The sequence below is a fragment of the Rhipicephalus microplus genome, chromosome 3, assembly GCF_043290135.1.
Source record: "Rhipicephalus microplus isolate Deutch F79 chromosome 3, USDA_Rmic, whole genome shotgun sequence".
Taxonomy (NCBI): domain Eukaryota; kingdom Metazoa; phylum Arthropoda; class Arachnida; order Ixodida; family Ixodidae; genus Rhipicephalus; species Rhipicephalus microplus.
Genome location: NC_134702.1, coordinates 33,620,259 through 33,641,004, shown reverse-complemented (window position 1 = coordinate 33,641,004; position 20,746 = coordinate 33,620,259). Strand labels below are relative to the sequence as shown.

Below are 20,746 nucleotides of genomic sequence, written 5' to 3'. Positions count from 1 at the left end.
TAAAAAAAAAAAAAGGTGTAGGATGCTTGCTCTTCGCTTTCAGGAGCAGATCGCGTTAGAGTAGTAATCGGTCCAGATGTGCAAGGCCTCTTGAACTGCTAGAGTGTCATTGAATACCTGTCATTGTTCTGTCAAAGTGTCATTGAATACCTACTTCAAGAGCAGTTAAGTGCCCACTATGCCACAATTATTCAAAGAATCAGCGAAAGCTTGAAGTTCTAGAGTGACACATGAAGCTACGCAGCTGTTCACTTGGTTGACGGTTTTGCTGCTAATAATTATTAAATATGTGTGAGCGCTTTGTAATGAGTGGGCATTGAAAATAGACACTCGTTGTTCAATTCACATATTTTGGTGCCTACCACGATTATACTTCTGCCACGCAATATATGATGTGCTGAGAAGACTCCTTTCACTACATGACATTTGCATAGAGTTTTTTTCCAGAGCAGTTTGAACAAGAATCATGACTCTGTGGTAGAACAACTGCTTGCCACGCAGATGGCCTGGGTTTCGATTCTAGCGCAGACCAAATAATTTGTACTTTATTTGCATCTTTCTCAATTTTTTCATGTCGGACAATACCATGATTATTCGCTCACAAGCACAGACACCGACGCTGGAATTCCTGTGAAAGGAGTTCATTAACGCTATTGCGTTAAAAATTCAAGACACTTCTTTAACGAGAATTATCTAAGATATGAATATTGTTATGCTTGTCCAACTGGCAAAGTTGGCCAGTGTTGCAGAAGTTTGTGTACACATGCTATGGGAACAATGACAATTGCATAGGTGCACAATAGTGAACAATACATATGCATAAGCATGAATGAGTGGCTAGAAGTATGAAAAATGAATTTTACCGCCTAGCCTTTATGCCTTGGCACAGACGTAATTGGCAGTAAAATTGATTTGTATTGTATCTGTTCAGACTAACAAGTACCAGACCCATCGAGCTTTCTTTAAATGTTTAAATTACCCCCTCACATAGCATTCATTTTTTTTTAACAGTCGACTTTTGTCCCCAGTCACACACTCTTTCCCTCTTGTCTTTTGTGTCGGTCTTGTACTTTTTCAAGGAAGATGATAAACGAAATGGAAGTGGTAAAAGGGCATAAGTATTGACCAGAAATTGGGTCCCCTTTTTGAGATTATAGGGTCACTTGATTTGCTTTATCACAACTTCAAAAGCCCTTCCACAGTCAGGATGTTTCTTTTTTTTTGGGAGGGGGGGGGGGGGGGTATCACTTGCTAAGGGCCTCGATTATTGGTGCAAAACACCTATTTTCATTATTTATTTCCGGTACCCCCCTTCCTCTCGCCAATCAAAATTTCATGGAGAGGGAGGAGGCCCGGGCCCCCAGGAAGACCTTCCTGATCACAGGCCTGTTTGTAGTGCTCAACTGAGGTCCAAAAAGTGACAGAGAGTGATAGTATATTTGTGCACAAAATTCATTATGGCAGAATTAAAATAATAAACAACGTTATAACTAAAATTCAACTTTATTCTTAAAACTTATATAAAAACAGCTAAAAGCACAATAACAACAAATGATGAACTCATTCATGACTGCAAGAGTACATTTCATGCTAAAGTGCATAAAATAAAATCAGGGTCAATGCAAAAAGGTAAAAATTGTAAAGTGTGCATTTTAAGAATGAGTGTGTGGCGATTGGCAGCTCATTTAAATAACACAGCCTGGACATCTAAAAAGGCTAAGTGGAAAATGCACAAAATAGCTAGCAGTTGCAAACAATGCAACACATTTTAAATATCAAAACATGCACATCACCCGCATATACTGAACTACTACAGTACGACTTCTCTCAAAATGAGAAGAAGTGAAAGGACATATTGCTACAGATTTTCTCACGTAGATTTCAATGCTGAAGGAATCATAATAAATTTCCTAGACATATGAACATCGTTACAGTGACCGATGCATAAACTTAGCACCTCTAGTGCTTTTATCAACATTCTATTCTACATACAAGCTCAGCAACCATTTCCAACAGTGCAAGTGCGATAAGGAAGCTCTTATTCACATGTGCTATAAGTTGTTTAAGCGCTCAAGTTGTTGAAACATCTTCCTTTGTACAATAAGGCATACTGATTTGCATAACATGATATATTGTGAGTGCTGACTATGTACTTCATCGTCCATCTGTGCATCCGAACCCTTGCAATCACCATCGTTTGTCACTTGCGCTGGTACCGTTTTTGCCTTACGCGACTACATTGCAGTATAACCTTGGCACTGCTGAAATAGACGGCGTCTCATAATATTGATGCCTTGACTACACGGCTGCAATAACCATGCATGTTTTTATCAAATTCATTAATAGAGTACAATCTCCTCACTAAAAGAGAGGCAATTCACCTGCTTGAATGCATTCATCTATCCATTCGCTGTCTACCTCCATCACTTCTTCCAAAGCATCCAAATAATTTATTTCAGAGTCTGAACTACCAGCCTCCCTATTTCCGAAAGTGTCCCTAACTTTACCACCATGCAATCTAATGATAAACCGATTTAGTTCACTTTCCTCTCTTAGCCTAAATGTGCAGTTTCTGAATAAGCCCCACAGTGGTTGAGAGGCGAAATTCTTTTGCTCAAACTCAAAAATGAACTGCTCTAAGCCATCAACTTGATCACATGCCTCTTTGGGAATGGTTGCAAAGATCTCACGCAATGAACTTGGTGTCACAGGAACTGTGTAGCTGTCGCCATATTCATCAAACAAGTCCTTTAGTCGGTTTTCCGTTTCGATGTTTGCACACCACAGGTCCGCTGGCTCCCAAGGTCGAAGCTCGGCAGAGTCGAGAAGAGCGACAAACTTGTCTGCTTTAACGACATCCCATTTTTTCGACTTGACGTAACTACGTGCTCTAAAGTTTAGCTTCTCTGCAACAACACAAAATGTTTCCTTGCTAGGATTTTGGACAACAGAACCTCCTAATTCAGCGACCCTGAATTCTAACTCCTGCTTCGTGAGATCTTCGCAGTCAGTCAAGATGCATATCTCCTTTCCCTGAAGGACAGCGTGCTTCTTCACAGCACTAGACAAATCGGCTGGCTGGAAGTGTGTACCTAAAGACGCCTTTACAGTGGCTCCAATGCGCCTCTTTTTTGCTGGTGATCCACCGTCATCTTCATCATGCCCGAGCGTAGCAGTGGCCAATTTGCCACCAGCTGCCTTCTCTAGTTCACAAAGCTCAGAATATGACAGCACATCCTGCCAAGGCTTATCATGGCGTATGGCAGCAACACGAGGAAATCGCAGTGTTATGCCTGTCCTGAACTGGCTACTGCGAACAAGTTCCGAGGCTTTGATCTGAAGTACCACAGAATCCGAAGGTTCTAGGTACAAGTCTGGCTTTTCTTTGTGACCTGGGGCAAGTACCAATTTTTCTGGAGGATTTTTGGGGTTATAGACTTTCCATTTTGATGTCAGTTTGGCAAGTAGGTCATCCAGTTCTTGCGAGCTGTATCCCGAGCCCACTTTTGCGACCGACCAGAAAGTATGCGGCATACCATCATCGTCCAGATCCCCACTGGCAACTCCCAAGAGAAAGTGCGACACAACACCACTGCGGCGTCCTTCTCCAAAATAACCACCGAGAATGAGCATGTCCAGATCTGAAACCAAATTGTCCACATATTCTGGCTTGAGTTTCAGCCAGCCAGCTTTTCTTGCGTTAGGCTTGTAGACTGAAGAAAGCCCCTTTAAGACGATGCCTTCTTCTTGGTCCTCGATTGCTTGGTTTAGAAGGCGAATGGCATCGTCTCGTGTTGAACCATTTTGCCTTTTGGAGATCAGTATTCTGCCGGGAACTTCTACTAAAGCTTGATCGAGAAGTACAACTCTCTCTTGAAGAGGCTTGTTGGTGACTACCTGTCCATTCAAGAGGAGTATGTCAAAGGCCACAAAGCAAGGCTGTAATGATGAATTTTCAGTTAAACTTTTTACATCTACATGCGAACCTTTAGAAACAAAATGATTGCTCCTGGGGTCATATCCTATTACCTCTCCATCTAAGATACAACTTTTCACATGGATTTGGAAAGACTTCACTATGTACTGTGTCAAAGATCCTTCATCAGCAGTGGCTCCAAATCCAGAACTGTAGTCGTGACTGCGTCGTGTGAAGTATCTGCAATAACATCATGAAAGCCTTAATAAATGCATCAACTATTCAGAAAAATAGTAACATACAAAAGCAGAGCAAAGTATCTTGCCTAAAAGGACCAACAACCAATTTTTATGGTGCCATTTTTACTAGTGGAATGGAAATCTTGCCTGTCAGTGAGTCTAATCATGAAATGGTGAAGTGGGAAATGCCGCAAAACATTTGTAATCAGAACATGTTTATCTGGAGTGAATATGAAGTCGTATGCTCACATGCTGCAAACAGCACCGTCGCGGTGGTCTAGTGGCTAAGGTACTCTGCTGCTGACCCGCAGCTCGCAGGATCGAATCCCGGCTGCGGCGGCTGCATTTTCCATGGAGGCGAAAATGCTGTAGACCCATGGGCTCAGATTTGGGTGCACGTTAAAGAAAAGAACCCCAGGTGGTCAAAATTTCCGGAGCCCTCCACTACGGCGTCTCTCATAATCATAAGGTAATTTTGGGACGTCAAACCTATATATCATATCAACATGCTGCAAACAGTGAGTGCGAGAGTGGTTAGTGTTTGAGCGTGGTGGTTTACTGCACATGCATGGACTCTGTGTGCATGCCCCGCAGCTCGACTTGGTCCACTGGTGGCCGCGACAGCAGCACCGCTTCACACCGTGCAACTCCTTTCACGTTGTAAACCGCACAGAATCAAGTGGGCTTGAATATACTATAAATACTCCAATTTTGAGGACTGGCACGCACGACAGCTTCACGCTACGTAACTACAAAGAGGAAAGTGATCGACTCCATATTTCATCATCCAGCTTGAATTCTCTTCTGCTAGGCTGTGTTACAAGACTGTTTCTTTTTTTGTGACATTTAAGTGTGATTTAAAAATATATCATACTCGACATGCAAAAAAAAAAGCTAGAATCGGTGACTTTATTTTATGGTCTCTTCATTTCTACTAGGATCTAATCACACCTTCTGGCCAGTTGTAAGTAAGTATCTTTAAGACAGATTAGGACATGGGCATCCCCATCATCATCATAAGCCTGACTATGCACACTGCAGGGCAAAGGCTCTTCCCATCTCCGCCTAATTAATCCAGTCCTTTGCTTGTTATGGGCATGTTATCCCTGCAAACTTCCTAAATTCATCTGCCCACCTAACTTCCTGCTCCCTCTTCGTGCCCTTGCCTTCACTTGGAATCCGACTTGGTTATTAATAATGTAGAAATGTGAGACAAAGCTGATGTCTACACTTTCTCCATTCATACACCTTCCAGGCTTTAGACAATATTCATCCATGTGAAGCTAGAGACAACTGAAGTACATTTATTGAAGCCCACAACTATGGCTACTCCTGTTCCAAGTCCTCTTACCACTGGCTGCCATCACGACTAGAGCAAACCCAAATGAAAGGTGCAAAGAAAATGGAGACCTTAAGTAATCAACACTTGTTAAGCATGTTTCACGCTAGTAATATGAACGAGGGACTTATCACGGCAATAGCTTCTATACTAAGGAGATCTTTTGCCTGATTAATGTCGATCAACATTCAAAAATGCACAAATTCTATCCCCCATGTCAACGGTAACACACCTGAACTCTGAGCCATTCTTGTGCACCTGCAGTCGCTCACCATCAAACTTGGTTTCAGCAAAGAACGGTTCATGATTCAAAAGGCGCTCCACAGAGCGAGGCTCTGCCCGCTCTGCCAACATTGGTCGCACGGCGTGGAATAGCGACACCTGAACGACATGCTGGCGTGCTTTCGGGTCTTTCAGTTCTCGACAGACTTTCAAAAGGCTGCTGCTATTGTCGAAAACATCCTGTGCATCAGGATGATAGCAGGACAGGATGCTCCCTTCACTCATTCCCATTTTCATTTCCTTTAGAATCATTCTCACCAGCCACTTCTGTTCTGCAGCGGAAGTGCGGCGCAGCAGCGTGCACAGCGCATCTCTCGTGCGCCGACTGCCTTCTGCGCCTCCGTGCGCATGCGCATCAGACACTTCGTCCAATAGCTCATTGACTTCGGCAACGGTTAGCGACCCTTTCGTGGGGCAGCGGTTTCGCAGCACTAGATACGCGACGCTCGCGAAATCTCCGGCCTCCGCTTTGGCTACATGCGGCGTTCTGTAGCGCAGCAACTTTTGAGCGTCGGGACTCTCCTTGCCAAGTGCGAGTACATCGATGTAAAGTTTTGCCAGGGTGGCTTCTTTGATTCCATAGGCCGGTCGGTCTCGATCTAAGTGCGGTAAGAGAAGTCGCATTGCGGGGAAGAAGGAATCATCGGTCGCTGCTTGAACCCCGTTCGTGGCGTGAAGTTTGTCGTGAAACTCGCGCCAGTACGTGATGAACCTCTCCAGCAGTTTCCGCTTCTCGACCTTGTCCTGCTTTCCGGATATCTTGTCGCAGAGTTTGCAGAGGTCACCGAAAGGAACTTTCTGGGCGACAGTAGTTGGACATGTTGACGTATTCATTGTAGCGCGTTTTCGAGGAATCTTGTTCCAATGGACCTCTGAGTGCAATCGGGTATATTAGAACACTACAGAGCAGGACAGAACTCACGAAGTTTCGTTTCACGCAGCGTGACATGCGAGCACCGCTCACTAACAAGTTTTGATGGCAGGGCAAACAAGCATCACATTTCGAACGCGGTGTCGGGTAGTTTTTCAAGTTCCGCTGTCAACACCACAGGTCACGTCACTTCACATGACCAGATCACTTTTTCACAGTGTTCTGACACCTGTCTTGACACTGACAAGCTGCAACAGAGTTTCCTACGTGATTGAGACCGCGGCGTAATATCACAGAACACCTGCCACATGTAATTCGACGTAATAACAAATAAGCCGGCCTCGCACGGTTTGTTTTGGATCATGAAGACTTGAGGTTCAGCCGTCCAGCCAATGTCCTGCCACCGCATCTTCCACAGTGCGATCCAAGCCGAGCCGAAGCCACAGTGTTATTCAAACATGGCGCCGTCCTCAAAGAACGCGAAACCTGCACCTTATGGGCATCGCTTTTCTGTATCAAAGATTGAAGATATTTTGTGAGTGATTTGTTCTTGTGCAGCCTAATAGTTTCTGTAATAACATGTTCCAGTGACGCAGTGTCTTTCCCTAAAATGCTCGCTCGTTTGTTTGAAGCGTCGTCACAACGAAGACAGGGGTGTAAGAACACGAAATTAATAACAAGGATAGCGTTCGTTCTAACCACCCATTAAGGTTATCACCTTCGAAAATTTGTAGTCGCGTTTTAAGTGACTACATTTTCGCCATCATCCGACTAGCCCAAATAGCTGACTTGCCGATGTGCTTCCTCTGAATGTGTCATTCTTCGTTTTACTCAGGCCAGAGCTGTCAACAGCCCACAAAGAAAAGGTTTGCATTGTGTCCTTCATCGGAAAAACTACGTTGAAGGGAAGCTGTGTCAAAGCAAGCCTCATCGATGATGTTTTGGGCAATAACGTGCTCGAGGTAAGAGAATGGCTCGTATGTACTTTTGTTTTTTGCTTCAAGAAATGCCATTGCCAAGGAGTTCTTTATAGTGCGCGCTTCTCTGACTAACTTCTGACGACTCCTTGTTCCGTAAAAATGAGATAATATTCTTCTTTTGTTCTCTTTTTTTTACACCCACGATATTCAGCCTGAGCTGGGAGTCGAAGACGACACTGGAATTGATGATGTAAGTAAATTCAGACCTATGCTTGGTTAACAGCTCTTACACATATTCATAGCTTGACACCATATTTATATTCTGTGTATTCACAATGAGCGAAGCTTAACTCCCTTTTGCAGTTTCGAATCGAAGGCTTCTACCACCGCGAAACACGGGTCATTTTTCTTTATTGCATTGGGATGTTTGATACGGCCTGCTTGGTCCAAGCGTGCCGGAGACTGGAGGGAGATTTACACGAAAAAGTAAGTTTTGGAAAACGAAAATCTGCTTGCACTTTACGCAATGATTGTCGTACATAGCAACGTTGTGTGTGAAAAAGCCAACCTAGCACCTCTAATGCACGATGACTTCCCGAATAACTGCAACAGCATGATCAGGGTGTCTTAAACACTGCCGAGCTTCTCACTGTATTGGCATTGGTTTTCTTCTTCCTAGGAAAGGTTGCGATTTCGATGCTTAGAAAAGACCGCTTCATTTCAATGTGGGGCGAAAATCAAAAATACTTGTACATGCGGAAGTATGGTTCCTCATCGTGAAATAATCCTAAAGCCTCTGCTACTGTGTCTCTTGTAACCACAGTGTTCTACAACTGATTCTGCATTTGAGACATGTGCGCTAATACCATGAAAAAAAATTTAGAAACTGGGGTGACAGGATTTAAAATGATGCCTGTTTTCTGGTCAGTCTGTTATATTCCGCCCATAGCCTTCCTTGTCCTTGGGCTAGCCGTATGCATGTCCTTGCCTGAGCCTTGCTCTTCCTTACACGACCCTTAGTTATGCATGGTTTAATTAGTGATTAGAGAGTTTCAAGTATAAATAACACATTTCAGAAAATTAGATCTATGGTGCATGCATAAAAAAGGCAAAAGAGAGTGCATAAATGGCAACTAGGTAAGTGAAGCGCTGAGGAAGCAAAGAAGTTTGGGTGCCTTACTTTCTAAACTCACTATAACCACACAATTTAGTATTTGCGATTTGGTAAATAATGTGTAGCCAGGAAAGTTTGATGACACTTACTCAATAAAAGTTTGGGCTAGCTATATTTGGTTTCTTAATCAGTTGTTTAAGTGGCATATTTTTGTTTAGCTATGCGAGCGATATCACAAGATGTCTGTTGAAATGGTTTTGGTGTATAATTACTGCAAAAACCTTTAAAAAACTGACATTGGCTTGGGTTTGATTGCAGAGCTTCCTAGAAGTCTGGAATGACTTCCACTGCACAGTTGCCCAGACAATGTTGTACCTGTTTCACCTGTCGCACCTTGTTGTGGTATGTATGTGTGCTGATTCTTTTCCAGTATGGTTGAAGTAATAATTCATGTAAGTGACCTTGCGGAAGATGAGGGCCTAACATCATGGTTTGTTTCAGCTTGGGCGAGCGCATCAGTACAGTAAATGTACTGTGATTCTTTACAGACTGTTATGTTTTCTTTTTGTTAAATTTAACTGTGTTTTTGGGAAAAGGAAATAAAGTATTGTAGTTCTAGCAATCCATACATCAGATTGTTTAAATTTTTCAGAGCACCTCTTTCATTTATTGCTTTCAATGTCTGTGAATGGCTCGCAGTAGGGCATGCACTGTCTATGCATAATCCTCTTGACCCATGCTCATGACAAAGTCTGAGGTGCGCTAAATATATAAACAGTATTCTTGTGTGTGCATAAACACATAGGTATTGCTTCTGTCTTCTACACTGTCATTGCACTCCAAGTGCATTGCCAATGGATTGTGTTGCTTTCCTTTTGCTCAGATTGTACACCCCACTTCAACACTTGATGTGAGCTATGTGCACCTGTTTCGAACCTTGGACAACATCAGGTTAGTGTACACGAGGACGAATTTATATTCTAAATTACCACCTGCCATTCTTTAACCAATCAGTCTGCAACTGTATTCCTGGAATGCTTGCCTGTATATGCAGGACTGAGTCGTTGCACTGATTCTGTCATTTAATTGTCTATGTTCAAGTTTTTCTTGTGGCTATTAAACAATGCTAACATTAGGTATTCTCTCTAATTGCAATTGCAGAGGGTTATCAAGTAGTATAAAAAAGACAAGTTTTTTTTTTCAGTTTTGCCAGTGAATGTAAGTGTTTTGTGTTTTTATTGTGATTATAATGTCTGTTTTAGTACCAGTATAGTACATTGCGTCCACATAGTGGGAGACATCAGAGTAGTTGAATCCTTTGGTAGCCTTGCAAACATCCTGAGTGAGTTAATAAAGTCTAAATTGATTGATGTGGACTGATGCCGAGCAGCAACAATGCACCCTATGATAGGTGCTATGGTTCAGGTATTTGAATTAGACTTGCACCCAGAACATTGCAATGTAACTGATTTTTCACATGGTAAGTAGCTGCTGTGATTGGTGTTTGTGTCCACCATGTCAGTCTCAGCAGCTGAATGCTGTAGTTAGTGAGCTATAAGAGTACCTGTTCCTTGGAGTCCATTTATATGTTTGCACTTCCATAGCCCATGTAAAGCTGATTGCTGATACTAGCGATTTGCAGGGTCAACTGCCAACAAGACGTGTCGGATGCATTGAAGTCATGTCCAGTGTCTTCAGAATGGATACAGAATGGTCGCCCCTGCTCGCCGAGAGTGCTGTTTGTGTTCTTGACCTGCCCTTTGGAAGGGAGCACCTCTGAGCTACTCGATGTCAGAGTGAAGACCAAGCCATCGGTAAGCTAAATGACGCTAGTGTGAGTGTTGGTCAATTGTACCGACAATAGTGCCTAAATCGAGGAGCCTTCTTTTCATGACGGAAAGAAAGGCAGTGTAGGTATTTGATTGCTCTTCTCACTTCTGGGCTGTGTCTTGAAAAAGGCTTTCTCTTTCTTTCCTGCTCTTGTTTTACATGTAGTACTATGTAGTGTAACAAAGGCAGTGGGCATGGAGCTCGAGTATAAGAAAGGAAGAAGACTTGCTGTGATCGCAGGCTTGCGTTCAGTTAGCCCTTGCGCTAAATAAAGCTCTCGTTCACCGAATCAACTCCTGCTTGTTCAACAACCCGTTTCAAGTGGTGGAAGTGCTGGGATACATCTGGTCTTTACCCTGGAACTTCGCAGCCGCACACTCCAATGACCTTCTACAATGACTGATCCGGGGCCACCTCAGGCCGCTACTCCAGATTTCACACCTGTGCCTGTCTTCTGTGCTGGCGCTCTCCGGCAGCGCGATCCCCCCATATTTGGTGGCACATAGGACCAAGATGTGGACAACTGGATTGCCCAGTATGAACTGGTGAGCGCATACAATAACTGGAACACAGCCGATAAGCTCACAAATGTGAGTTTTTACCTGACCGACGTGGCGAAACTATGGTACAGGAATCATCAAAGTGATTACAGTACCTGGTCGGAATCGGCAAAAACCCTCTCGAAAGTCTTTGGCCGTCCTGCTGTCCGCCGCCTTCGTGCTGAACAGCGCTTGCAGGGCAAAGTACAGAGAGCAAATGAAGCTTTCACAAGCTATATTGAAGATGTGCTCTTTCTCTGCAAGCTCCTTGATTCAACTCTGGACGAGGCAGGCAAGATCAAGAACACCATGAAAGGAATCGACGACGGTGCATTCCAAATGCTTGCTGCGAAGAGTCCCCTGAAGGTCGCCGAGGTGATTCAGCTCTGCCAAAGCTATGATGAGCTGCGTAGGCAGCGCGCTTCTACACGTTGCGCTGCTCAAGACACCGCGGACATCTCATCCCTCGACTATCACCATGACAACGCCGACCACTCTGCGTTGATGCCACTCATGAAGCAATTCATGCGCGAGGAGGTCGCCCGGCAGCTATCTATAATCACAAGAACCACCGAGCCGATGGCACCCTTGCGCCTTCGCAACAGCCCACCGCAAGGGGAAAACTGACGGGCGCAGTTCCGGAGGCAAGAACTGCGTTGGCAGCGAAAATTTCAAGAGCTATCTGCTGAATCGAACTCTATATTGATGGCATTAAGGTGCACGGGCTTGTTGACACTGGAGCTGCCGTATCTGAAATTAGCGAGAAACTGTGCCGAAACTTGAAGAAATTGACCACGCAACTTACCGACCTATCTTTGCAGACAGCTACGTCCCATCATATTCAGCCTTCAGCTTTGTGCAGTGCACGAGTCGTCATTCAAGGTGCGATGTACGTCGTTGCATTTGTAGTTTTATTCCATTCTTCGCATGACGTTATCCTTGGGTGGGACTTTCTTTCGTCAAATTCTGCTTTGGTCGACTGTGCTCGTTCCGAACTCGCGTTATCTGTGCCATGATATGACCCCGACGATGGCGCTTCGTGTAGAGTGTTTGCTGCTTCTGACGTTGACATTGCGCCTTTCTCAACTGTTGTTGTCTTGGTGTATAAAAAAGGAAGAAGACTTGCTGTGATTGCAGCCTTGCGCTCAGTTAGCCCTTGCGCTAAATAAAGCTCTCGTTCACCAAAACAACCTGTTTCAGTAGATTGACTATGAACTATAAGAAAGGCGTACTATTAAGTATCCCATAGTACTTGAAGTTCACAATTGATGACTGGTTGTCTGGAGACGACACTTTCTTCAGGTTTCGCTCGCATGAACAGTTTATTTTCAAATCGTAGCAAGAGGCAGCTATGGTGACCCTTCTGCTACAGTGTGTTCAAGGTTTTTTCTTGTATCTGAACGTTTTGGTTCAAAAGTTGCAAAATGTGTCATTATCAGGCAGCTTCTATCTCATTCAGGTAATGCCATGAAAAAAAAAGGGAAAAAAATAGAAGAAGAACCCCAGCAGTTCCGTCTGTAGTGCAAATCACATACAACATGTGCACATTCTTCACTGTAGCCGATATGATAGCGAAATTCTAATATTTCTGTATTCAAGACACATGTGGCTTATCAAATATGAATGATTGAAAGTTTGTACCAAGCCATTGTGGTTGAAATACCTACAATTTAGAAGAAAAAAGGTCCAAAGTTGTGAGGTCACAAGTTCACACATTGTTCTTTAAAGCATCCACCTCTGTCTTTTATTTTCACTTCTGCATGATGGGTTCCCTCTTCTTCGTTACTTGAGAAAATTATAAGAAGCTGCGCCGCTTATGGCTGCTAGCCAAGACAAAGAGGGAAAGTGCTAGCTTTGCAAATGAAGCTTGCTTTCTGGTAAGGTGGCAACGAGAAAGTTCAGTTTCTTCTGATATAGCCAATAATGAACCCACCTTTTTTTTTTTGTTTGGTAAGATGCTTTTAAGATAAGACCTCACAAACTCCAGTGACTAACCGAAATTCCCAATGGAGCCTTGTTAGGGTCCCTCCAAGCAAAAAAGTGCACGAATCATGCAAACTATAAGAAATGACAATAACGTGCAAAAAGTTTCCATTTCAATATGCTTATTAAATTAACAATATTGAATTAGAGGTTGTTAACGAGTTCGAATATTTGGGTGTAACCATGACATCAAACCTCACCTGGAACAAACACATACAAAATATTACATCATCAGCACTGCGCAGACTTTGGCTTCTAAGACACCGACTTCAGCACTGTACAAGCAGAACGAAGACCGTTGCGTACACTACGCTGGTCTGCCCCTTGCTCGAATATGCAGACGCTGTTTGGGACCCACACACAAAGACGGATTCAGGGATGCTCGAACGGGTACAAAAGAATGCGCTGCGATTTATTCACAACGCATACAGCAGGCGAGTATCCGTGACAGAACTGCGCAGGCGTTCTGACCTACCAACACTAGAGTCCCGCCGTAAATTACATCGACTTAAAATATTACACAGCATAGTCAATGGTTATTCAAAGCTTGACTTCAATACTTATCTCGAATTCAACATGTCACGCCCCACCCGGAACAAGCACAACAAAACAATCCTAATGCCTTTCACGAGAACAAACGCTCACCGTCTATCCTTTTTCCCGAGAACGATAGCAGAATGGAACACTTTGCCACGCGACGTTACTAACTTAACTAATCAAAATGCTTTTTCAACGGCTATTCAAAATTGTGTATGATTGGAAGTGCTGGTCTCATACCCTGTCCTATTGAACTAACGTATTTCACGTGTTATCTTGCTACCATGCCACAACGCACACTGCTTGTCTTTTTTTTTTTTTTGTGCAATATCTTTTACCTTTACATGGCAACATCTGAATAATTTTTTTTTTCTTCATGCTTCCTGGTCAATGCGCCTAATGTACTTTGTGTGTTTTGCATTAGACTAGCATTGCCGGTTTTATTGTATATTCATGTATCTATTTGTAACGAGAATTACTGCTGCTTTGCGAATCGTGGGCCGTGTTACTGATTGCGTGCGCTTGTGTGTCGTGACAATCTGTAAGCTTACTGCATTATTGCTTCCCTGTGTACCGCGGACCGTGTTACTGGTCGCGTGTAAACTTTGTGTTCAAACTCTGCACTGTACCACTCCTGCCCTGGCTGCCAAAGGGTGGCTGGCAGTATTGAATAAATAAAATAAAACTGGTGTGCGTGGCAATCCTTTATAGAAAACATTTCCATCTAGCTATCTTTGTGTGCCTAGGTACAGTGAGCTGGCATGCAGTGCCTACAGTGGCTGCACAGACAATATTCCGGCACTAAGCTTACGACCATGTGTGCTACGAGGGCATTTACAATTGCTTTTTGTCGATCATGAATGAATGTGTTTAACACGGGTATATTCACTTTTTAAGTGCTGTACTTTCCTTCTGCAGAAACTGTCTCCCATCAAGAAGCTGGAGCATTCCTTGGAAGACCAAGTTTACAGAATCCTTAGAAAGAGTAGAGTCATTACCAACATCAGGTAAGACTTGTGTCAGCTTGTGAATCTTCCATTACAGTGCAGAAAATGTTGTTGGTGTTCTCAATAGTTATGTTCTTTTTTTGTGTGTGTGAAGTTCAGATAAATGAGCAGTCATTGCATTTACATTTGGTGACATAGGAGGGCAAACTTTGTGACGTTAGCGGTCTAAGTTCAACTGCAGGTTTTGTAAGCTAATGTAACTGTGCAGCTGCATTTTTATTGAGCAACATAATTTACGAATATTTTCAGTGGCAACTCACTTTTTGCTGTGCCTGCCAACCAGGAGTTTGTCTATGTCCGAACTGTGACCTCCGTGCGCGAAGATATGGTTGACTTCTTTCTGCAGAAGCTGAAGGACTTCTGCTCTCCTGACTATGACGATGCACTTTCAGGTGTGTGCATGGCTATAGAAAATGTAGCTCTTGTGGTGTCATCATATTTCACGTTTAAAGAAGTGGAACGAATGTTACAATACTGAAAATTTTGTGATAATACTTATGGTTGCTTAGTCCCTAACAATGCCTCTGCTTCTGTCGTGATTCCAGCATAGGCAGCAAAGAAGTAGGCTAAGATGCATGCCTTTGTGTGATACTGAGTACTAGATAGGGTAACTAACTGGATTCCCAGAGAAGGCAAGCGGGTTAAGGGGAGACAGAAGGTTAGGTCGGCAGATGAGATTAAGAAGTTTGTGGGTATAACTTGAAACTGGCAGCAGCAAGCACTGGACTGAGTTAACTAACAGAACATGGGAGAGGCCTTTGTCCTGCAGTAGACGTAGTCAGGATGATGATGATGATGATGATGATACTAGATACATCGGCTGCACAGTAGAATCTTGATGATACGATTACAGTTTATGTGAATTTTGTGATTATACGAATTTTAGGGTTGTCTTGGATGGACTACAGTATATAAAATATATGAATAGTTTTCTTAGCCACCACGGGTGATACGAATGTGCAATTGATCACTGCATGCAAGCGGCACAGCAGGGCTTGTCTGTGGGAGGAAGGCTCGTTCGCTCTTGGTCTCGTAGGGAGTGAATGCGGCAAAACTTGCCCGAATTTCTCTCATGTTAGTGGCCGGAAAACCACGCCGTGAGACCGATGCGAAAATATCGGTCCAAGACCAATATTCTCCCCACATGATAGCAGATCGCCTTTTCGCTTCACGGGTTTGCTACACCGGCTGCACTAGCTCTCAAACAATGTGATGTAAACATTCAGCTGCAAATTCAGCATGGCAGCAAAAACGTCGGCGGTGGATCACATCGGCGCAATCACTAACTACCCGTGAGGCACGTCAAAGCTCAAAACCTCGACAAGGGCGCATTCATCGAGAACCTGGTTTGGATTACAATCGCCGATAACACCGAAAGTAGAAGGTGCAGCAGCAGCGAGTCAGCATGCCCTAATATGTCTCGCTTTTGCATTGCCGACTGAGTCGATCATCACCGCGGTCGGTGGGTCTGCTTGTGTCGTTTTTGCCGGGGTATCTTCTAAAACGATGTTCGTAAACGTGCAGACTGTTTCTTCTGAGTTCTTTCCATGCGTAACTAAAGCTCCGTACAAATTTTAATGCTCAGGAAACGGGCAAAGTGGAATGAATTGTCAAACGGCGGCGGCAGTGGCATGCACATATAGTGATCAACTCTCATGACTGGAACAGCACGTGAAATCTACTATTGCAAATAGTACACTCTACCACATCTGAACATGCGCATTTTTAGTGATGTGCCTTTCTTGGAATATGATCCCTGTTTATCACCGTGGATGTAGCAACCGCTTTGGCTGTCGAAAGTGCTCTAAGCGATTTAATGAAAATACAAAAAGCAAGAAAAAAAAACAGAAGCGACCATTCTCCCTGTTATATATCATGAAGCGAGAATAAGTTGAGTATAAAAAGCACCTATCGGGGCAATTGCTAGCTTTTTTTTTTTAGTGCCATAATGTAAACAGCGCTTCGAAAGTCAAAGCAGCATCGCGGTCGTGCTGATAAAGAGAAGTGGAAACTGCAAGGCGAGCACATCACTGGCCCTGTGCATGCTCAAGTGTGGCGTATTTGCGGCTGTAGATGTAGCTCTTGCTGTTGCACGCGCGACACTCCCTCGTTCTAGACATGAGAGTTGACTACTGTACGAGAGGCAGAACGATTGTGAACGTTTTTGACTGGCGCAGACATAGTTTCCTGGCTGCTCTCGCGTTTTCCCTTGAAGTCTTCAGTGTGAATTCTTCAGAACTGAAATTTTTTTTGTGTCGACTTCGCGACGCAGTTTTCCGGTTGTTTAAGTGGCGAAGCGAGTTAATTTTCAACGAGTTTAGCTGCTTTCGCTCTCTCTGATGTCAAGTGAGAACGCGCCACGCCAGCAGCAGCAGCAGGAGTGAGGGTACCACGGCACTTTATTAAGAGACGGTGAAGACAAGAAAGTTCGAAAAAGCATCATGAACTTCTTTCAGCAAGAATTAGTTGCCAATAAAGTTCTTGTTCATGTTCATTTCCAGCTTTAGCTTGTTTTTGGTTCATACGAACTCTGGATGATGCGAATACTTTGCGTGCTCTCTTTGAATTTGTATTATCAAGATTCTGCTGTACTTTGGATCATGGCAGAAACAGTAGCAGTCTAATGACCTATCATACATTACGTTCCAGTTATATCAAAATGCATCATTATATAGCCCTTGTATAGTAACACCTTTAGCACAGCCTGACAGAATAGTTGCTTGGGATAGTTAAAGATTTAGCATCAACATATTTGCACAATGCAGAATTAACGAGGATGGATGAAAGGACACAATATAGCACCTTTATTGTGTCATCTCATTTGTCCTCCTCATTCGTTTTGCATTGTGCAAAACGAATGAGGAGGACAACAGAATTCGTTTGCAAACAATTCGTTTGCAAAATGCAAAATGAATTTTGCATTTTGCATTGTGCCTATATATAATGCACCTTGTATTGTGGCACTCTGTCACAGAACTATCTTCTGTAGAGTTTACAGTGAAATAATTGCTCCTCTTGCAATTGAAAATTCAACTCAGTCACCCTTTATTAAAATCAAAACCTCAAGTACAGAGGAACGAATGGTTAGGCAGATAAAAGGGTCTCATAGTTCGCAAGTGCCAGAACTGACTCTGTATGAGGATTGCAGGATACGTGTTAATGCACACAACAGGGAGAAGATCGCAGCATCGTAGTATCAGTAGCACATCAATGGATATTTTCAAAATATGGAGTGTTAAACAGAATTTACGAAGGCATACAGAATTTACAGTTCAAAGAGTACGAATGCATCAGAAGACAAATATGAATGTGGTTAAAGAGACACTGAGAAAAATTTTTTTTGCTTGTATGACGTGAGTAAATTATCCCTTGCATAGGGACATCTTTAGAGGGAAAAAAATGCCACTTTTGCCAGACAAAGATCCTTGGTAAGTCAGCACAGCTGTCAGAAAGAAGACACTGGTGGCAATGCCACCTCAAGTTCCTGATACCATCTCGTCATAACGACCTAGGTTTTTTCACTGTATACTAGGGTTTGTATGTAATTCCTCACGCAATTCCTTAATGTATCCAATTCCTCAATACATATTGTTCTAAATGAGCCATAAATGTGTCATTGCAAGTTTCTCTAGATTATAGTGATGTGTCATGAACTGATAGAAACAAAATACCCTAAGTGCACCTGAAGTCAGAGCTTTCGCACATACTTGGAGCATTGAGGTTTCTAAATGAAATTCAGAAGTGTAATTTTCACCTTTCCTCCATAACTGGCAATAGAATACCCAGAAATGATATATTGATGTATGAGTATTTAATCAAGTACTAGTGTTTTAAATTAGTGTCACTGCAATACAGTTTAGCTGATAAAAGTGACTTCTCTTCTAAGTGTGGTGCAATGATATGTTGACATCAAGGCGCGTCCATTAAAAAAAAAAAAAAAACTGCAAGCCCTGTGGAGCGTAGCAGTCGTGCCATCGGCTATCAATATGAAGCATGCATGTATGTTTTCTTGCAGAGGATTTTCTTTCTCTTTCGCTGGGTAGTGCCGACGAAGCATCCTCGCAGGAGCACTCCTTTCCAGCTTTCCTCTGGCAGCACATTGAGATGGCTCTGTCCAAAGGCTTTGACGACAATGTTGGGAGGCACCCAGTTCCTGCTGATTTTGAGGTTAGTTATGCCTGTTTTCACAATACGAACATATGTTATGGCCTTGGCACTAATACAGTCTTTTGGGCTTGTTGGTATGACATGGTGAGGCATGGATAGACAAGGGCAAAAAAAAACACCTGTTTATGTCATGTCCTTCATCGTCATCTTTCCGTGCGCTATAAGCCTCATCTTTACACTAGAGGCACCTTTCAATTCGTAAGCCTCTCTGATCTTTCCTTTGGACATTGAATATGTCTATTTCCTTTCCTTATGAATCAGTGTGTGAAATATATGCTTACCTGTTCCCCTTTCAGCATTTTATACACTCATACCTGATTATAACAAAGGCACACCTGCTACGAAAACACTTTGTTATGTCAAAAATTTGTTATAAACATTTAATAACACTGTATCATAGACAAAAGTATTCATTTCATTATAACAGATAATTTGTTATATCTGGGTTCTTTGTATCTTAGTTAAAGTGTATTCTGTTAAAGTCCTCATCATAGCTTGTCGTGTGAATTTAGCTGTTGTTAAGCTTGGATTATCATAATGATTGCCGTGTGCTAGCAGCATTGACAGTCAAGGTATTCAAAGAAATAAACGATGCAAGTAGCATGTACTTTAAAATTGACTAACAGTTATCCTGTTGTTGATTATGCCAGCACAACGTATTACTTAGCTCTTTGTTTTAACAATATTTCTATGTCTACACCTAAATATTCATCACTCGCTAACCTCTGCCATCATTGCTTTGTTTTCTTCGATTTTAAATTCTGGGCACGTAGAAAAGGCAGGCCACAAAATTTTTTGTAAGGCGTGGGTCTTTTTTTTTTTTCTACACGGTTTATCTCTCTGGTGGTTGGGTCTTTGTGCAAACGAGAAAGTGACATACATCTTGTAATGTACTTGTGGTGCACATTTGTGCGAGGAACATTTCTAACCATGAAGTCTTGTCCTTTTGCTTTTGTTTTATGCAGTGGCTATAATGCATTCATATGGTGCAGATATAGTATTGAAATTCTGCATGTGTGAGTGTTTGGCACAGTAAGTGGAACATGGGCACTATGGTTTGAAACCCAGTATTGCTAAGAAATTTTATTTTTTTCTGTGCATTAATTTCTTTGTAGTGGTTTACCTTATGTTACTGAGGGATGGACGGACAAACAGGCACACATTTGTTTCATTAAGTCTGCATAAAAATGCTTACGCACTTAAAAAAAGTCCAGTACTACATGGAACACTGAGCACAGTCACAGCATAAACTGGAGAGCAGCCTCTTGAAAGCCCAAAATAATCTGTTTCAAGGTGCCTATTTCAATTAATGAGCACTTAAAGTATCGATTTAATGTACACACATTCATTGAAGTATAGTATTCATGTGCCATTCGTGATCCAAAAAGTGTGTTGTGGATTACATGCAGCTTGACGCTACTGATTATTACAAATTTAAATTCATCGGCTGTTCACTTTGTGGTTCGACTGTTGCAGCAAGGCTTTACGTCTCTCTGTCTGCTGTTAGTTTGTGAGTCTAAAGTTTTCACAACTCTTGAAGTCGTGTTTATAAACACTTTGTTCTACAGCTTCCCACTGTGTCAGCCTGGTTCAAGGTTGCTACGAAGCTTCGAGACTTCTTCCTCTCCCCAACCTCCATGGCAGGCTCAAGTATGGTGTCGTCTCTGAAGGCGTCACTTGACATTGATGTTCGTTTTTCAGAAGGGTAAGTTAGATCCATGAACGGGGCTTAGAATTGCTTATTGTCTTAACACTAGGCCTGTCACTGTCGTCGATTTCGGTTGAATTCGATATAAATGTTAAAATGTGGTCTTTGGAGCATCCGTATGAAAGAAGTTTTGAAAACAATCAAATAATAGCAGAGATTGACGGAGTTAAGGAGTCTTTTTGCCATGCTATCTGTTGTCAGCACAGACACTCTTACCTTTTTCCTTGACCAGAACCCGCAAATGACGTTCCTGCTACATTTTACTTGACTGGAGCCAAGAAACTAAGCCACGCG

General features: G+C 42.8%; 2 protein-coding genes across 3 annotated transcripts in view; one reads left to right on the top strand and one right to left on the bottom strand.

Annotated features, from left to right (window-relative positions):
* Positions 1–2,150: 2,150 nt before the first annotated feature.
* Positions 2,151–6,953, bottom strand: DNAlig4 (DNA ligase 4). The gene is made up of 2 exons (XM_037428192.2): positions 5,727–6,953; positions 2,151–4,156 (listed from the first exon to the last, which is right to left on the bottom strand). The coding sequence occupies exons 1-2, from the start codon at positions 6,608–6,610 to the stop codon at positions 2,362–2,364; spliced, it is 2,679 nt and encodes an 892-aa protein (XP_037284089.2). The 5' UTR covers positions 6,611–6,953; the 3' UTR covers positions 2,151–2,361.
* Positions 6,954–7,045: 92 nt separating this feature from the next.
* The window catches only part of LOC119176851 (nonsense-mediated mRNA decay factor SMG8), a 39,812-nt gene continuing 26,111 nt past the window's right edge, over positions 7,046–20,746 (top strand). Inside the window, exons 1-11 of one of the 2 annotated variants that reach the window (XM_075889214.1) lie at positions 7,046–7,182; positions 7,483–7,609; positions 7,779–7,817; positions 7,931–8,053; positions 9,000–9,083; positions 9,565–9,632; positions 10,324–10,495; positions 14,489–14,577; positions 14,827–14,969; positions 18,593–18,744; positions 20,313–20,449. In XM_075889214.1, the coding sequence (XP_075745329.1) occupies positions 7,106–7,182; positions 7,483–7,609; positions 7,779–7,817; positions 7,931–8,053; positions 9,000–9,083; positions 9,565–9,632; positions 10,324–10,495; positions 14,489–14,577; positions 14,827–14,969; positions 18,593–18,744; positions 20,313–20,449 (1,211 nt within the window). In that variant the 5' untranslated portion in view covers positions 7,046–7,105. The remainder of the gene's footprint in view (positions 7,183–7,482; positions 7,610–7,778; positions 7,818–7,930; positions 8,054–8,999; positions 9,084–9,564; positions 9,633–10,323; positions 10,496–14,488; positions 14,578–14,826; positions 14,970–18,592; positions 18,745–20,312; positions 20,450–20,746) is intronic. The other variant, XM_037428202.2, reaches the window with a different exon arrangement.